The 15,946-nt window shown below is 45.6% G+C and overlaps 1 protein-coding gene across 1 annotated transcript in view; it reads right to left on the bottom strand.

The window, feature by feature from the left end:
• The window catches only part of pdzd2 (PDZ domain containing 2), a 129,330-nt gene that overhangs the window by 13,930 nt on the left and 99,454 nt on the right, over positions 1-15,946 (bottom strand). The window contains exons 19-28 of the mRNA XM_080766564.1: positions 14,961-15,051; positions 14,297-14,400; positions 13,202-13,388; positions 11,379-11,634; positions 10,020-10,267; positions 9,538-9,778; positions 8,527-8,737; positions 7,750-7,894; positions 1,893-2,596; positions 373-1,393 (exon numbers count right to left, since the gene is read on the bottom strand). Of these exons, the coding sequence (XP_080622690.1) occupies positions 373-1,393; positions 1,893-2,596; positions 7,750-7,894; positions 8,527-8,737; positions 9,538-9,778; positions 10,020-10,267; positions 11,379-11,634; positions 13,202-13,388; positions 14,297-14,400; positions 14,961-15,051 (3,208 nt within the window). The remainder of the gene's footprint in view (positions 1-372; positions 1,394-1,892; positions 2,597-7,749; positions 7,895-8,526; positions 8,738-9,537; positions 9,779-10,019; positions 10,268-11,378; positions 11,635-13,201; positions 13,389-14,296; positions 14,401-14,960; positions 15,052-15,946) is intronic.

Here is a 15,946-nt window from a genome sequence, read left to right as displayed (position 1 = left end):
CCCCCATAATAAAGATTTGTACTGCTCTAGCGGTGATTCTCTGCCATTTTAATTTCAAGGACACCCAGTTTGATTCATTTGATGCATTTGTAACTCTAAAAGCATGCGGAGCAATACAACAGAATACCGTCTCTGGCAGGTGGAAGTCGGAAGATACTTTCTAGGATTAAAAAAATAAAGCTGATCCACAAGCTCAACGTGACTCGTTTCGAGCTTGCAGATCTGCTTTTGTGTGACGCTGTAGTATGATCAAGTAGAGCGTAAAAAAAAGGTAAAAGTGAAAATATGGAGATAAGAGGTTTCTGCCCGACAGCGACAAATGTTGGACTGTAGATGTGTAGATTAGAAGCAGAGAGCCGGTGGTGGCCTTACCTCGCCCCGTGTCATTGACCTCACATGAAGCGAGGCTGCTGCATCTGTCCCACTCTTTCCCGCCCTCCGGGCTGCTGGGAAGGGCCGCTTTCTTGGCGTGTAACTTGGGGGAATGAGGCGCCGGGGAGGCGTTGGCTTTCCTCAGAACCGGACTTTGTGCTCTGGCGGTTCTCGGGGACAGCTGCTCTGGCGGCCTGCTCTTACTCTTAATGGTCAGGCCCTTCAGCTTGGGAGTGTTCCAGAACGGTCTGCCTTGAGCCTTGTCCATGAGTCTAAACTTGCTGCTCAGCACTGGCGAGTCCGAACCGACGATTGATTTCGCCTTAAGCGAGGGACTAGAAGGGACGCGAGGGATTGTTCTGGAGCTCTCGCTCTCCCGGTCTCTTGTCGCCAGGGACGTCGACGGCCGTGCGCCCGCTCTGCCGTTGCTCAAGGCGGAGGACTTCGGGTCCGCCGAAGGCGAGCGTGGCGGCGTTTGCATGTTTGCCTCCCTGACGGAGGCCGAGGTATTGCCGTGCGCCCTCGCCGTCCTCTCCTGACTACGCGGGGGGACGTGGCGGCATCTGTCCGCCGTCCTCTCCTGTCTCCGCGGTGGGGCGGCGGCGGCGCCGTGGCACGCGTCCAGCTCCGTGGAGGGACAGACGCTGAGACACGCGGGACGGGACGAGGCCGCGGCGGACGCCTCGTCGCCGTTGGCACTGCCGCCGGTGCCGGAGTGGCACCGTGAGTCCGGGGAAGGCACGGAGGTTGAGGTTGCGTCGGTGGGAGACGAGAGCGCCTCTTGGCCGGAGGCGGCTTTGGGTTCCGTGGCTACGGTGACGCCGGAGGACGCCTGCACCCGCACGTCCACGGTTTGAGGCACCGCCGCGGACGCCTGCACCCACACGTCCGCGGTTTGAGGCACCGCCGCGGACGCCTGCACCCACACGTCCGCGGTTTGAGGCACCGCCGCGGACGCCTGCACCCACACGTCCGCGGTTTGAGGCACCTCAGTGTCTGTGGTGCTGGCTGAGATCATATGCTGGGGAGAAGATAAGGAGAAGGAGCCGTCTGTTAAATGATGTGTCTGGCAATTTAGGCAGGCTTATTTATGTTTTTGTTAAAGTTCTATTATGTAATTTATTGTAGTTTTAGTGAATACATTTTTATTTTTCACAATCTGTATGGTAGAGTGTGTTAATGACAATAACACAACTTATTATTATACATTCCATTTTGTGGTTAAAAATAAAAGCAAATGCATTTTATTACTTATTACTTTACTTTTTTACGTTACTTTAGTTACTTTCCAACACTGAGGCTCAGATGTTGCTATTTTTCTGAAACATTTTAATCTCACCCCTTACTACCCCATATTACAACAAAACACAAAAACCTAAAAAGTGTGGCGTGACCGTGCCCTGAACCAGGCAAAACCTCTTTAAAATCCAATCATAGCTAAGGTTGAAATTGAAAAACAAAAGTCAAAATGAAAAAAAAAAACCACACGAATAAACAGAAACAAATTAAGCTCCAATAACCTTGGCGTGAAGTTGGCTGGGAGCACCGGTGGATCGCTGGGCTTCGCCGAAACACATCTCCACTTCCTCCTCGTCCGTGTCTGGCGACCGCGCCGCGCCACCGCCGCCGGCCGTTTTGTCAGCCAGCACCTGGCTGTTGTCCGTGGTGGAGTCGCTCTCGCTGTCGCTGTCGTCCGCCACATACATGTGCTTAGAGGCCGCTTCGTCTCTGCCCGCGTCTTCGCCACAACCAGAGCCGCAGCTCTCCCCCGCGAGAGGACAAAAGTTCCTGGAGTAGCTGTTTAGAAAGGTCGTCCCCGCGGCCTGACGGCGGCCCTTATTGTCCTCCGTGTCCAATATGGAGAAGTCCAGAACGTCGGAAACGCGGACACTATTGTCTTTTTCACGCGCAGGCGGTGCTGCTCCGCATGGGCCCCCATTACCAGGTAAAGTCTCGTTAATGGTCTTTTGGGAGCTTGTACTTGTGCCATTAATGGTCTTTTGGGAGCTTGTAGTGGAGCTTAGTTCTGATATGACATCGTCTATATTTGTGACGGGTATCGGAGAGCCATGGGGGGTGTGTGCGTCGGGCCGGGGGTCTGCGTGTGCTGGAGCGTTCGCTGAGTTTTCGCTGGCCGCCGTCGGTCTGTCATCGGTCGGTTCCTGGGAGGGTGTGAGAGGGTTCGCTCCCGATGACATCCTTAAACTGGACAGACGGTCTACAGCTGCAGGGGAAGAAGTAAAAAAAAGAAACGTTTCAGCCGTAGATATGTTAAAAATGCAGATGCCTCATTGGCCGCAGCAGTTCATTGGAGCGATGTGTGTCTCCAGCGAAGGCGGAAGTGCGGAACGCCACTCAAGTGACTACTGGCCAATCACAGCGCGTCTTTTCAGGGGCTTATCGATTCAATCCAAGGGAGCTTTATTGGCATGAGAAAACAAAGGAGCCTCTGATTGGCCAACCGAACGACTCTTTCTGTGACGCTTGATGCATGAGCCGAAGCTTGGCAAGCTTCCGCTCATGCTTCGCAGGGAATCTCGGGAACGTTTGCTTTCTCTCGAGTACGGCCCAGAGCCGAAGGAGGTGTCTACCTTTTTATTTCTATGGTTTCAGCCACTAATCTAAAGGACTATAACTTTAACTTTGACTATAATGTACAGTACAACTATAACTATAAGTATTACTATAACTATAACTACCAACTAGAAAAGGTGCAATTCTGGAAAATTGCAAGTGTGGTTGCGAGCTGCGAACAACACGCTGGGAAATGAATTCTGTCTTTCGTTCGTTCTTCTTCTTACAACAGGTTTTCTTGATTAATTCTGTTTTGCCATTCATATTACATATTGTGATGTCACTCCTGTCTGATTGGACATTATATTGTCCAATCAGAAAAGGTTACAAAAAACGTCCATTGAACTCAATGAACAAAAAAGGTTAACACAAAACAGGTCTTTTAGCTGGCATATAGGTTATTGGACCTAGAACAATAGTGTGTTGCCAACAGCAACCAATATGGGTAAATTCTCCTTCTGCAGCACCAGGCGTGGAATTAGCCTGGCTAAAGCCAGACGCGTGATTTGAGTCTGGCTTATTAGCCAGGCTGGCGTGGACTGCCCTGACCCCCTCCCTAAAAAAAATGCAGATCACTTACATCTTTTAAAACAGGCCTGAAAATCCACCTTTCAGCAGGCCCATGGGAGAGGAAATGATCCTTCCGATTATTTTTATTTTGAAAACAATAGATTTAATAGATTTAGGGCTCCATTTTCGTCACCGCTAAACCCCTTATCCCTAAACTTATTTTGATTTTTTTAGTTCAACTAGCCAATCTACATTGACACTTGATAATTAATAATTTGACTTGATTCAAAGATTTGAATAGAAGGGGTTCCCACCCTGAATGGGTTTGGTTAAGAAGACCGGGAAAGCATCTGTGTCGTTTTAGATTTGAACCACTAGAACCTATTTTTTCAAGAAAAGAAAGAAATCCGCACACCATTTTCTGCTCCCTCATTTCTGCTCATTTCCGGACCTTTCTCAGAAGGGCTGCGGCCCGAAACTTCAGTAAAAGAAATATCTGGGAGCAGAAAATGGTGTCTTTCTTTCTTTTCTTGATTTGTGACTTTAATTGATCCAGCACCCAGCCTAGTAGGTACTTTAACCAGCATGAGGAGCAACCAGCTCCTGGGAACAGGGTGGCATTCCGACTACGTGGCTTCCGCGTGCAGTTAGGGTTAGGCTTAGGGACAGGGTTAGTATTCAGCGAGTCCTAAACCAGCATTCCACAGCCACACAAAAACCGAACGGAGCCAGAATACTAGTACATCATCGTAACGATACATTTACTATGACATACTCGTAGTACACGCGCGTTGCTTGCAAGAAAGACCTGATCTACGAGATGGAAATGTCTTAATTTGCAAGTGTTTAATGACAAAATGAGTCTTTGGTAGATGTTTGGGTTGTGTAATTACCCTGTCATGATGTAACTCCAGACATTAGTGAGATACCTTCAATAGTTGTTCTGTTGATTACAAATTGACATTCCAAAAAAAGTCTCCTCATTGACCTACATACTGTCACGTCATGTGTCATGGTGAAACAGCGGAAAACCTGTTAATGCTCTAAAAGACTGACTTTGAGATGTTTGAGACTTAGCGAGACTTTTGTGTACTTGACTTGCATTGTACAGTATAGAGGGGCGTGACATCGTCATCATACCCAGAAGTTATGTGGGAACGCTTACTGAGTGGCAAAAAATAAACTACTTTCTGGCCTTGACAGCCCATGCATCCAAACAGAAAAGTCATATCTGATCTCATGAAACGACATTAAATGTTTGCTCTTTTTTTGTCTTATTATTATTCTTTACTGTTGTTGTTATCTACTGTATGCTGCTGCATTGTCTGAAGGAAGCCAAACCAAAATATATATTTTCTCTTACTGTATGTATATCTGTACACAAGATGTAACAATAAAGTACAACCTTGAACCTTGATTAAACTCACTTTGCCACTCACATTGCAGGTCGATTTGCCACTCACTTTATGCACACACATACCCTGATTGATTGATTGATTAGTTGGTGACATTACATATTAACACACAATAAGTCAGCGTTGTCAATTTATTTTACACCATAGCAAGCAAGCAGTAAATCAGTGAGGAGACTGTTCTTGGATTATTAATCACTGTTGAAGATACCTCACCAGTGTTTACAGTTGGGTAGCTACGCAATCCTAATCTCCACCAGTGTCATTTTGTGTTCACTCTAAAGATGCTATGGGATTATAGTAGAAAAGCTAACTAGCAATTAAAGCAAGCAGCTAAATGGTGGAAGGATGGGTTGGAGGGGGGTGTTTAGAAGTGTTGATTTCGTCTTAGTCATATTCTTTTGAATCTATCATATTTTAGTCTTTTAGTCTAAAATAGTTGTAGTACATAAAATATATCGTAAGAATTTAGTCGACTTGAATGTATTTTCGTGGGCCTTGATGGCGTCGTAATGGCTGATTTTACACTTGGTTCGCGGCATGCTGAAAATAGCCGATCTGGTCTAGCAAAATTGTCAATCTACTTAGTTTTAGTCATCATAGCTTCGTTTATATTTTGTTTTCATCAGTGAAAAAAGGTAGTCGACGAACATTTTCCATCGTAGTTTAAGTCGATGAAATCAACACTGGGTGGGGGGGGGGGGGGGGGGGTAGTAGCATAATTATCTACCATTAGCTACAGGTGGGGAAGAAAGAAGTAAAATAGTCACCATGGATACAAAGCCAGCTGTGTGCAGGTATTCCGTTTGGGGGGGTGAGGGGGGGTGTGATCCTACTTCTTAGAGCAGCGTGGGGGGGGGGGGGGGGGGGGGGGTGAGAGACACACTGCTCTATTGAATGGACGTCCCAACGCATAACTAAACCCACAAGTCCCCAAAACCAGGACATAATATCCTCGATGTCGGTGGAAACCTTGCATGTTACTTTTCAGAAAATGTAAAAAAAAAAAGAAAAGAAAAGAACCAGTGTTCCAATAGAGCCATTGTAGTTATTATTAAGCCATGAATAAGTCATTGGCCCTCATGTATTAAAAGGACAATATCAGCCACCAGAACCAAGGACCAATGAATCTATCATGGTTAAAATGGAGTCTTAGCCTTTGTATAGGAAGGGGGCCTGTCTTCTAAAATTAATATCAAATATCTAAGTACTAAATCAAGCAACTTGGAAACTTTCTGGGGTGTTCACCAAAGCCTGCTGGGTAAAATGACTCCAAACATGTTTGAAAGTGAAATATCCGTTTAAGTATAACAAAAACATGACCTGCAGTGCATAGCTGCCAGGCTTCTACAGAGGTATCGTGTATGCAAATCACCCAGGCATTCTGTGTATTCAATTATTTAAAACTTGTTGTCAGTAAAAAGTAATATCTCAGGTACAGTATAGTGACGGGCATATTGATTTGTTTTTTTTCCCCTCTCCAAAAAATTCAACATAAACAACGATAAGGATGAACCAGGGCAGAACAGTCAGTCAGGGACCAATTGGGCTCTATGCACACACGCCATTTTGGAAAGAACTTAGGCCTCTTCCCTACTTCCTTCACAGGTGCGATGATACTAATAAAGGCTCCGTTCCATTCTGGTCAAACAGAGTCAGGGACCCTTATGATTCCATTTGTACACTCTCAGAGTTATAGGGCTCCTTGAAATTAAAACGTTTGAAAACCACTGTACACTAAATGGAACAGAGCCTTAATTAGTATCATCGGTAACACCTGTGAAGGAAGTAGGAAGAGTTATAGAGCCCTATACTTTTGTTGTTAAAACCCAATCTGTGCCAGGAACGTTTGGTTACGTTTTAAGCAGCAGGTACTACCTGTGCCAAGACGTAAAATTACGCTATTAAAAAAAAAGATTTTATTCTTTCATTTGTCCCGTATCTCTGGCACCTGCACAGCGTTTCTATTGTAACAGGCTGAAAAGTAACCAATTTGGGCACACAAGGTTTCCACCCGACAGAGACTTGAAAATTGTCTTTGTTTAATTGACACTAGTGACACAGTATTGACTTTAAAGGCCCATTCTCACCATAAGCAGTAAGCACCATAACTATAACTTAGCTCTGGTCCATAGCTCTAATGCTGTCGCATTACTGTCGACACCGACTTCCGGGGCTTACATAAATGCCTCTCCTCTGTAGCGAAATTAAAAATAATGTTTTACTCACCAATACAAAGACGAGTTGTGTAATTAGTAAGCCTACTTTGATTAGTGGACGCACTTTGAGCCCCACACCACACGTATAAATGCACTTTTTGGCCAGAAAGGGATTTTCTTTCACTGGAAGGAAAAATCTTCTCTGTGAGGGTTTTCTCTTGGTAATATCGGTAGAGGGCGCAGTGGAATAACAAAATTTAAAAAAATCCCGATGAAAACAAAATCCCTTTCTGGCCAAAAAGTGTACAAAAAGTGTAAAGCTTAAAGTGTGTCCACTAAGGAAAGTAGGCTCTCTAATTACACAACCCGTCTTTTTGTAGTGGTGAGTAGGTAAAACATTATCTTTATTTTTGCTACAGAGGAGAGGCTGGTCTGCATTTCATGCGAGGCAGGAAGCCATTCAGTTCCATATAATGCATCGGCAGCAAGAGCAGTAAGGATATGGACCAGAGCTAACTATAACAAAACATATATATGTCATGTTGATGGCAGTGTTCACAGCACAACAACAAAGACAACGGTGAACAATATAGTCGTAACTATAATCATCGTTATAGTGCTTAGTACGAACGGCCCTTAAGCCCTAATTGATGCCAGAAAGCGACACGGCCGCCACTCTACACTGCGAAAAGTGGGAATTGAGCTTAAAATGTGCTTCTCACCTGAAACGGGTCTCTTGATCTCGAGGCAGAGGGTGACGGGGAGGTTGTGCATGAGGTCACAGATGTCCTGGTAGCTGGACGAGGACACCAGCGTGTCCCCGATGGCCACGATCTCGTCGCCCACACTCATCCTCCCCATGGATTCCTGGGAAGATGGGAGAGTCACGGGGGACGGACATTTCCGGAAAGGGACAAATTAGCAACTGCTGCTTTTTCAGTGGTGGATATACCACGGTTGGTTTTGACAGCACATTTGGATTTAGTTTTAGTCACCTGCATAATAATAATAAGACCATATACCATGTCAAAAGTACAGTACATATACTGTACTTTAGTCACCTGCATTATAATAAGACCATTACTACTACTACATCAAAAGCAACCAAAAAACTATACTATAAAAAAAGATTGTCAAACATTGGCCAAATATAACCTAAGGCACAAAGATTGTGAAAATAGCCATAGTGTTGTGATCTTAATAGTTAGGCTATTTTCACAATATTTATCTGTGGAACCGACTCCCACAGTTCAATGTTATTCTGGGTGGTCGTGGCCAGAAACGTTTGACAACCCCTTGGTCTAGGCGTGTGTGCGTGTGCGTGTGCGCGTCTGTGCGTGCCCATGCGTACTGAAAGAGTGTCTCTCGGAAATAGGTTCATGAGTGCAGCTAGGCCACTTATATAGCCTCCCACACCTGTGCGTGGCCAGGGAACAACCTGCCATTCAATCAGGCCTGATTGGATTGATGAGCCTCTCCATGAGCCTTTTGACACGTACCCTCTCTGCAGCCCCCCCGGGCCTCAGCCCGGTGACCACCACCCTCACGGGGGACGACTTGATCTCCAAGTCCAGGCCGAACGACTCGTCCTCGCTCCTCCTCAGCACCACGCCGTCGATGGTGCACACGCCCGCCAGCTCGCCGCCAGCCAGCTCCGCCCCCTTCCCGCCGGGCTCCGCCCCCTTCCTGCCGTGCTGCTGGTGGGCAGCCCTGCGCCGGCGGGGGGGGGGGGGGGGGGGATTAGAGGACAAGACCGTCATGGATTGTGAAGGTACGAGAGGATAGTGACAGAAATAAGCACGGTCTCGCGATTATTAACCCATTTAGGCATTTAGGCCTGACCTAAATGGGTCAGGCCTTCTGAAAGAAGTCTTCTGAAAGAATATATATATTCAAAGATTTGTGCCGCATTTTCACGGGGTTTTTCAAAAGTAGCAGACCTACAAGCTTGTATCTGTAGTATAACATAATGCTTATACCAAAAGGGGTTCCCGCCCAGAATGGGTTTTAAGCAGAATTATTTTCCACAACAGTGTGGGAATGTACTATGACATTTTGTAAAAGTTTTTATTATATTTTCCCCCATAGGATGTCTTCCAAAAAGTTAAAAAGAATGACTACAAAATATTACAGTATAGCCACATAATGCAGGAGCCAATATACACACAAAACAAACAAACAAACAAATAAAAAGGTATTTATCTCTTTGGAGGTAAATGATAAATGCTACTGTACATGTTTGAACCTATAGACTGCAGGTCCTGTCTTACACCGTGGTACAAAATAGTATTTTCATTCTTAACCAGTTCTAACAAGCTCCGTAGCCTCGTGGTTAGAGAGTCCGTCCGGAGACTGGGCGGTCCGGGTTCGATTCCCCCGGACGGGTCATGCCAAAGACTATCAGAATGTGACCCACATGACTCCCCGATTAAGGTAAGAAAACGGCTAGTCTGGAATTCAAGCCTTTGTTATTAATTTAAAACTGTAACAGTTAAGTCACACATGCCCACCTGTGATTGGCCGCTCCTCCAGACTGCGTGCCTGCCGCTTGGGCGGAGGTGGGAGGCGGCTCGTCGCCCTTGACCTTGGGCTGAGGGGACGGGCTGGGCGCCTCGATGCTCATCATGCTCTTGACGCGCGTGACGGCCTTGTGCTCCAGCTTGGGGGAGCGCTTGGACTCCACCTGGCCCGCGTCTCGGCTCGGAAGGCCGTCCTTCTTCACGCTCAGGCTGACAGAGCCGGGGACGCCACCTAGGGGTTTGCCACGGTCATGACATGTTAGTTGACGTATTGGCAGTTAATTTGTGTAATAACCACTTCAACCATTATTTTACACTTTGGCTATTCAAAAATAGCACTTCGTGCCGCACCATGAGCCCACATAGATTAGCCATATTCTTAAAATTGTGAAACGTTGTCCAAATCTTTGAATGAAGTAATACAAATAATTAGATAATAAATACAATAAAAGAACGGTGACATGGGGCCTCACCACCGCCGCCGCCACCCGCCGGCGCCTCGTGCTCAAAGGGACAGCCAATGGGCATGAAGGGCGACTCGACGACGCCCTCCTCCGACTCCAGCGAGCTTCCGCAGGGCGGCGTGGGCACGGCCACGCTCCCCCCGCCGCCGGCGTCCACGCTGCTCTCGTCCACCTCCGCGGAGGACGAGGACGGCACGACGACGCCCGAGGCCTTCTCCGCTGGTCGGGACGGCCCGGCGTCACCGCAGGTGGCGCTCCTGTGGATTTGGTCACGGGGGGGGGGGGGGGGAGGGGTTAATAGTGGAGACGTCCAACAATAACCCATTCTGACCTGAGATCAGATTCTAAAAAAATGTCTATTACATCCTGACAGTTTTCCATTCTGACCCGAGATCAGATTCTAAAAAATGTCTTCGATGTCAGTCGCTCTTCGATTTTTCAAAAAATAGCAGACCTACAAGCTCGTAGCGCGCCACTCGCTGGCGCGCTATGAGCTTGTAGATCTGCTGTTTTTCAATAGCTAAAGCACGACATGATGCTAACACCAAGATGGGTTCCCGCCCCAAAATGGGATAATATCGTCCCTCCGATATTACCATAAAAATCGTTTTTTTTGTTGTTCTAGTTGTACTGGCCATCCCCAGTATTATCTCTGGGAGAGCATGAACCAAGCCGTTGTTTGAGCCAAAATGTAAAAAAAATAATTAAAATAGTGCCATATTTTCGTTCTTGGAAAAACCTTGTTGCATTTATGAATGCATCCCGTGGGGCATCACAATCAAAGTGAACACAATGTGTTAATTCCACGACAGGAGATATGTGACCTGACATTGGTTTTGGTGGGGAAAAAAGCCCACATATATCAGTAGATTGGAACGGATATATGCAATGAAGTCAATATCAAACATCCCTTGTTATAAAAATAACTAACACTAGAATTAAAACATTTAGGTTTAACTGAAATTATGAAAATGTTACGTCTTCGTCAAAAAATCAGTACAACAACAATTTGCAACCGTGACACGTTGTGAGCTTGTAGATCATTTTTTTACCCTGTTCAATTTCACACCTGACAAATTCCCCAAACTACTGTCATTGTCAGCGGAAAATAAATCCATAATATGGATTTATTTTCCGCTGACAATGACAGTAGTTTTTTTTGTTACTTTTCAAGATGACATATTATGTCATCTTGAAAAGTAACAAAAAAAGCTTGGCCAAAGGGGAGAACGGGGGGGGCGAAAGAGTGTCTCTCGGAAATAGGTTCATGAGTGCAGCTAGGCCACTTATATATGTGCGTGGCCAGGGAACAACCTGCCATTCAATCAGGCCTGATTGGATTGATGAGCCTCTCCATGAGTAAATTACCGTGGATTGTTGGCCCTCCCGAAGGTGAGCGCGGCGGGCCCGGGACGGGCGTGCTCCAGGTCTTCCTCATCCTCCTCGTCGCTGCAGGGCTCGTCCTCGTCGTAGCACATGATTCGCCGCTGGCGCAATAGCGGGCTCCGCGCGGAGGCGGGGCTACCGCACACGCTGGGCTGGCGCGCGGCGTCCGCGTGGTGGTTGGTGGAGCCGCCGCCGCGGGGCTTACCGTCCGCTGGGTGCGCCGCGCCCCCTGCCACGCCTGTAGCAGGAGTCAGAGAACACATGTTCACACACACACACACACACACAGTACACACACACACGGAACTGAAGGGACCCCTGCTAATACAGCCGAATATGTCAGCCCCACTGCCCTAAACATGCGCTGTTGTTGTTAGTAAGAACACAGAAGCAACCAGGAGGAAGAGGCCTAAGAAAGGCGCAGTCCCGCCCCCTTTCAGAACGACGAGTGGCCCAGGAAATGATTCTCCATTCATTTTCTCCATAGGCTTTTCAAAAAGTATTTATATAAAGACGGTCGACAAAGCCGACTCGGATCGTGACGAATCGTGACAACAAACACAATATTTTGTGCCGATCAAATCATTTGAAAGAAGAAAATAAAGGCAGGATACAACACTATTTGTTTTGTTTTTCTTCTTACCAATTATTTGATCGGCCCAAAACATTGTAATTATTGTCATGATTTGTCACGATCAGAGTTGGCTTTGTCCGCGGCGTAACCGCCTTTATATAAATACTTTTTGAAAAGCCTATGGAGAAAATTAATGGAGAATCATTTCCGGGGCCACTCGTCGTTCTGAAAGGGGGCGGGACTGCAACGCTCTATACACTCGAAGTGTTTGTTCAGTAACAGGGTGTTTCAATATCCATACTCTATTGCAAGTACAAGTCATAAGTTCAAAACGTGCTTGAGTAAAAGTATAAAAGTATTGGCATCAAAATGTACTTCAAGTACTTCAAAGTAAAAGTAATCATTACGCAGAAATGTCCCATTTCATCTTTTGAAAATCTAGCCGATCTACAAGCTCACAATGTGATGCATCACGGCACATTGTGAGCTTGTAGGTCGGCTATTTTCAAATAACTGAAATGTATATGGGGTTGAAATGGCAAATGTATGTTTTGTGATAATAATACGTTTTCAAATATATGTAGTGGAGTAAAAGTACAATATTTGGATCCGAGATGTAGTAGAGCAGAAGTAAAACTATTGGAAATTGACAATACTCAACTAAACAGACAATACGATATACCAATTCCATTACACCTGCTCGCATAAAGCCCATAAAGCCCATAAAGGACTTGTCTTCTCCACTAGTTACAGCGAGTCCCTCCCGAACATCTTAGTCTAGTTTATAATTGCCAATATACTAGTTTTAGTCACCATAGCTTTGTTTTTCTTTAGTGGTTTTTTTTATGTCTTCTCCACTAGTTACAGCGAGTCCCTCCCGAACATTTTAGTCTAGTTTATAATTGCCAATATACTAGTTTTAGTCACCATAGCTTTGTTTTTCTTTAGTGGGTTTTTTTATATCTTCTCCACTAGTTACAGCGAGTCCCTCCCGAACATCTTAGTCTAGATAATAATTGCCAATATACTAGTTTTAGTCACCATAGCTTTGTTTTTCTTTAGTGGGTTTTTTTATATCTTCTCCACTAGTTACAGCGAGTCCCTCCCGAACATTTTAGTCTAGTTTATAATTGCCAATATACTAGTTTTAGTCACCATAGCTTTGTTTTTCTTTAGTGTTTTTTTTTAATCAGCAGTGGGGGGGGGGGGGGGGGAAGGTAGCGGACCGTACCGCGTGCGTGCACAGAGGAGTCTTCCATGGAGGCAGCAGTGCAGCTGCGCTGGTGCAGCTGCATATCGTCGTCGCTGGATCCCAGAGCCATGGACTCACACAGCAGGGAGGAGTAGTGGCTGGAGCCCACCACCTCCTGCAGGGAGAAGTACTGGGCCAGCTCCGACTCGGAGCTGAGAGACGCTTGCTGCACGGCCATAGGAAGAGAAGGGACATGAAGGACAATCACATGTTAAAGAAGCATGTATTTATGCCAGGGTCAGGGTGACTATTTGTTTTGTCTTTGTTGGTGCTTTTTACCCATCTTTCTCCCCCAATTTAGTCCTTGCCAATTAAGCCCTTCGCTAAAACCCCGACCCAAACGCGATTGTCCAATGCCAATCCAAATAAGGATGCCAAGCGTCCGTGTCACCTCATAGCTGTCAGTGTTATTTTGCATGGCTGTGTTGTTGAACACGTACACAGCTTGACGCTTGGAAAGTCATACGTTTGACCCACCCAGGTGATGGCAATAATACTAATCGTGCTTATGTAGAAGTAGTAGTGGCTCAGAACCTCTGCCTGACGACCACGAGCCGAATATCTACCCTGGCAGAACTGCAGGCTTTTTGAATCGCACCCTGGCCCTGACTAACCCCATATTACATTTTCCCCCATATTACATTTTCAAAACATAAAACCACATAAAAAATATAAAAAAAAAGTCCCACACTAATTTGGTTGCGGGTGTGTTTTTTGCAGATCCAAAAGTAGTAGGCTATCACTAGCTGTCAGCCTGTCACCGCAGCTCCGGGAAACGGATACAACCGACCACGCTCCGGACAAACTTTATACGGAAAAGATATCCGGCGGCAGTGTGCTTTTTTAGGGTCCTCCGAAATTCGATATTCAGCCGGGAAAAAAAGGCATACCAGTGTGCAAAAACACCTTAATTAGAGCTAAATCAAAAACATGAAGACAAAGCAAAAATAATAACACACATGAACGAACAATTCAAAAAGAAGTACAGACGAAAACGAATGGAACATTGAGAACTATGAACAACCCTGCAGTGTAGTGAAGCATGTCTCCGTGTCAGCATTGTGCCAGTCTTACCCTGCTTGCGGGCTCCAGGAACCTCTTCATGGTCCAGCTGAGACCAGGGGAACCTTCTCCCTGCTTGCACTTCACTGTGGGGGACGGACTCTTAGACGGAATGCCTGGACACACCAGCATAACATCACATCGTCTTAGAATGCCAACGCTAAAGATCTGTTACAGTACCTCCCATTCTAATTGCAAGCTGACCCATATGCAGTACGCAATGTACGTATTCCACGTTGGCACAAATGTTCCCCACGTCGGCAGTTTTGAAATCACGCCAATGAGCAAAACGCATAATCTTTCTTCGGTTTGTTTTTTCTCTTGCCCTTTAAGTTTTTTCTCCTCTTCTTCATTATTAGTTTTAATGTTGAAAAGCCTTCTCGTTACAGCTGATTTAGGATCAGTACCATAGTTTAAACTAAAGCGCACAAGCATAATAATGGTCAGAATCAGCTTTGCTCGTGTTCGTCATGCATGCATTGTGCACAATGGAAGTCAATGAGGAAATGTTGCAATGTGAAGTGCAGGGGTGGAAAAAGTACTTCAATATTTTACTTAAGTAAAAATACCAATACTGCAAAATATAGAACCACTCTGTAACAAGTAATAGACCGGAATTGAAAATGTACTCGCATAAAGGTACAAAAGCATGTACTTATGTTAAAGCGCTTCCTACCTAGAGCGTGGGGTGCCGTGTGTCCGTCCTTGCTGAGGCTCTCTCTGTGCGTGGAGCGAGCGATCACATGGTCCATCTCCTGCTCCGACACCTACATACAACCACAACATGACACCACACAGTTTTATCATTTTTATCCCCCGATTTTGTAACCCATTTTTCACCCCTGTGTCAATTATCTAATGTGATCCTGGGCTCTACACACCCTCCGCCATCCTAGTCCCCCATATATGGGGGACATGGGGAGAGCGACGGACTTGAACTCATGCTTCCTTCATGCCTGAGTGTCCAAGTTGCTCCTTTACACCTGACAGGGGGGACACTTTGAACGCCGTAACGCACCTTTCCCAGATGTGGTTGTTAAAGATGGAGTGCCGTGATGTAAAACATGATCATCAGATATTATTAAAATATAAGGATTGTTTCAAACAAGTGTAAATACGAATCTTTTTTATGAGAACCCTGTGCCTTACACGACACGCATGGTCCACTTAGAACTCGTCAAAAGAGCTGCTGGCAGAATGTAGATCCTGTTCTGTTCCTGTTTTCTATGAAGCGTGGCTGGTCCTGCCAGACATATTATTAAACACCAGTAGGTGGCAGTGGAGATCAAGAAGCAACATAAAGGACACGTGTTGAATCACAACACAACAACAACACACATAATGTGGCCAATATATAACATTGTCACAGGTCCAAATAAAACTGTTCCATATATGGATCCACTGTAATTTAGTCACAAGCTGTTTTTAATACATTTCATTGGTTGAATATGTATACAAACCCACAGACAACATTAGTTTAAGTATTTCAAAAAAAGGTAGTATAGCATAGCAAATCTACTGTACAACCTAGTCACAATGCATCACGGCGATTGTTGTGAGCTGTTGTGAGCTTGTAGATCTGCTATTTGTGCTTGACAAAGTGAAAAAAGAAAAAAGAAACACGAGATATTAAACATAATTATAGCCTGGCACAAGAAAGAC

The sequence above is a fragment of the Protomyctophum bolini genome, assembly GCF_963924005.1.
Source record: "Protomyctophum bolini genome assembly, chromosome: 6".
Taxonomy (NCBI): Eukaryota; Metazoa; Chordata; class Actinopteri; order Myctophiformes; family Myctophidae; genus Protomyctophum; species Protomyctophum bolini.
The sequence above is the reverse complement of the archived record's forward strand: the minus strand, read 5'-3'. Positions and strand labels throughout refer to the sequence as shown.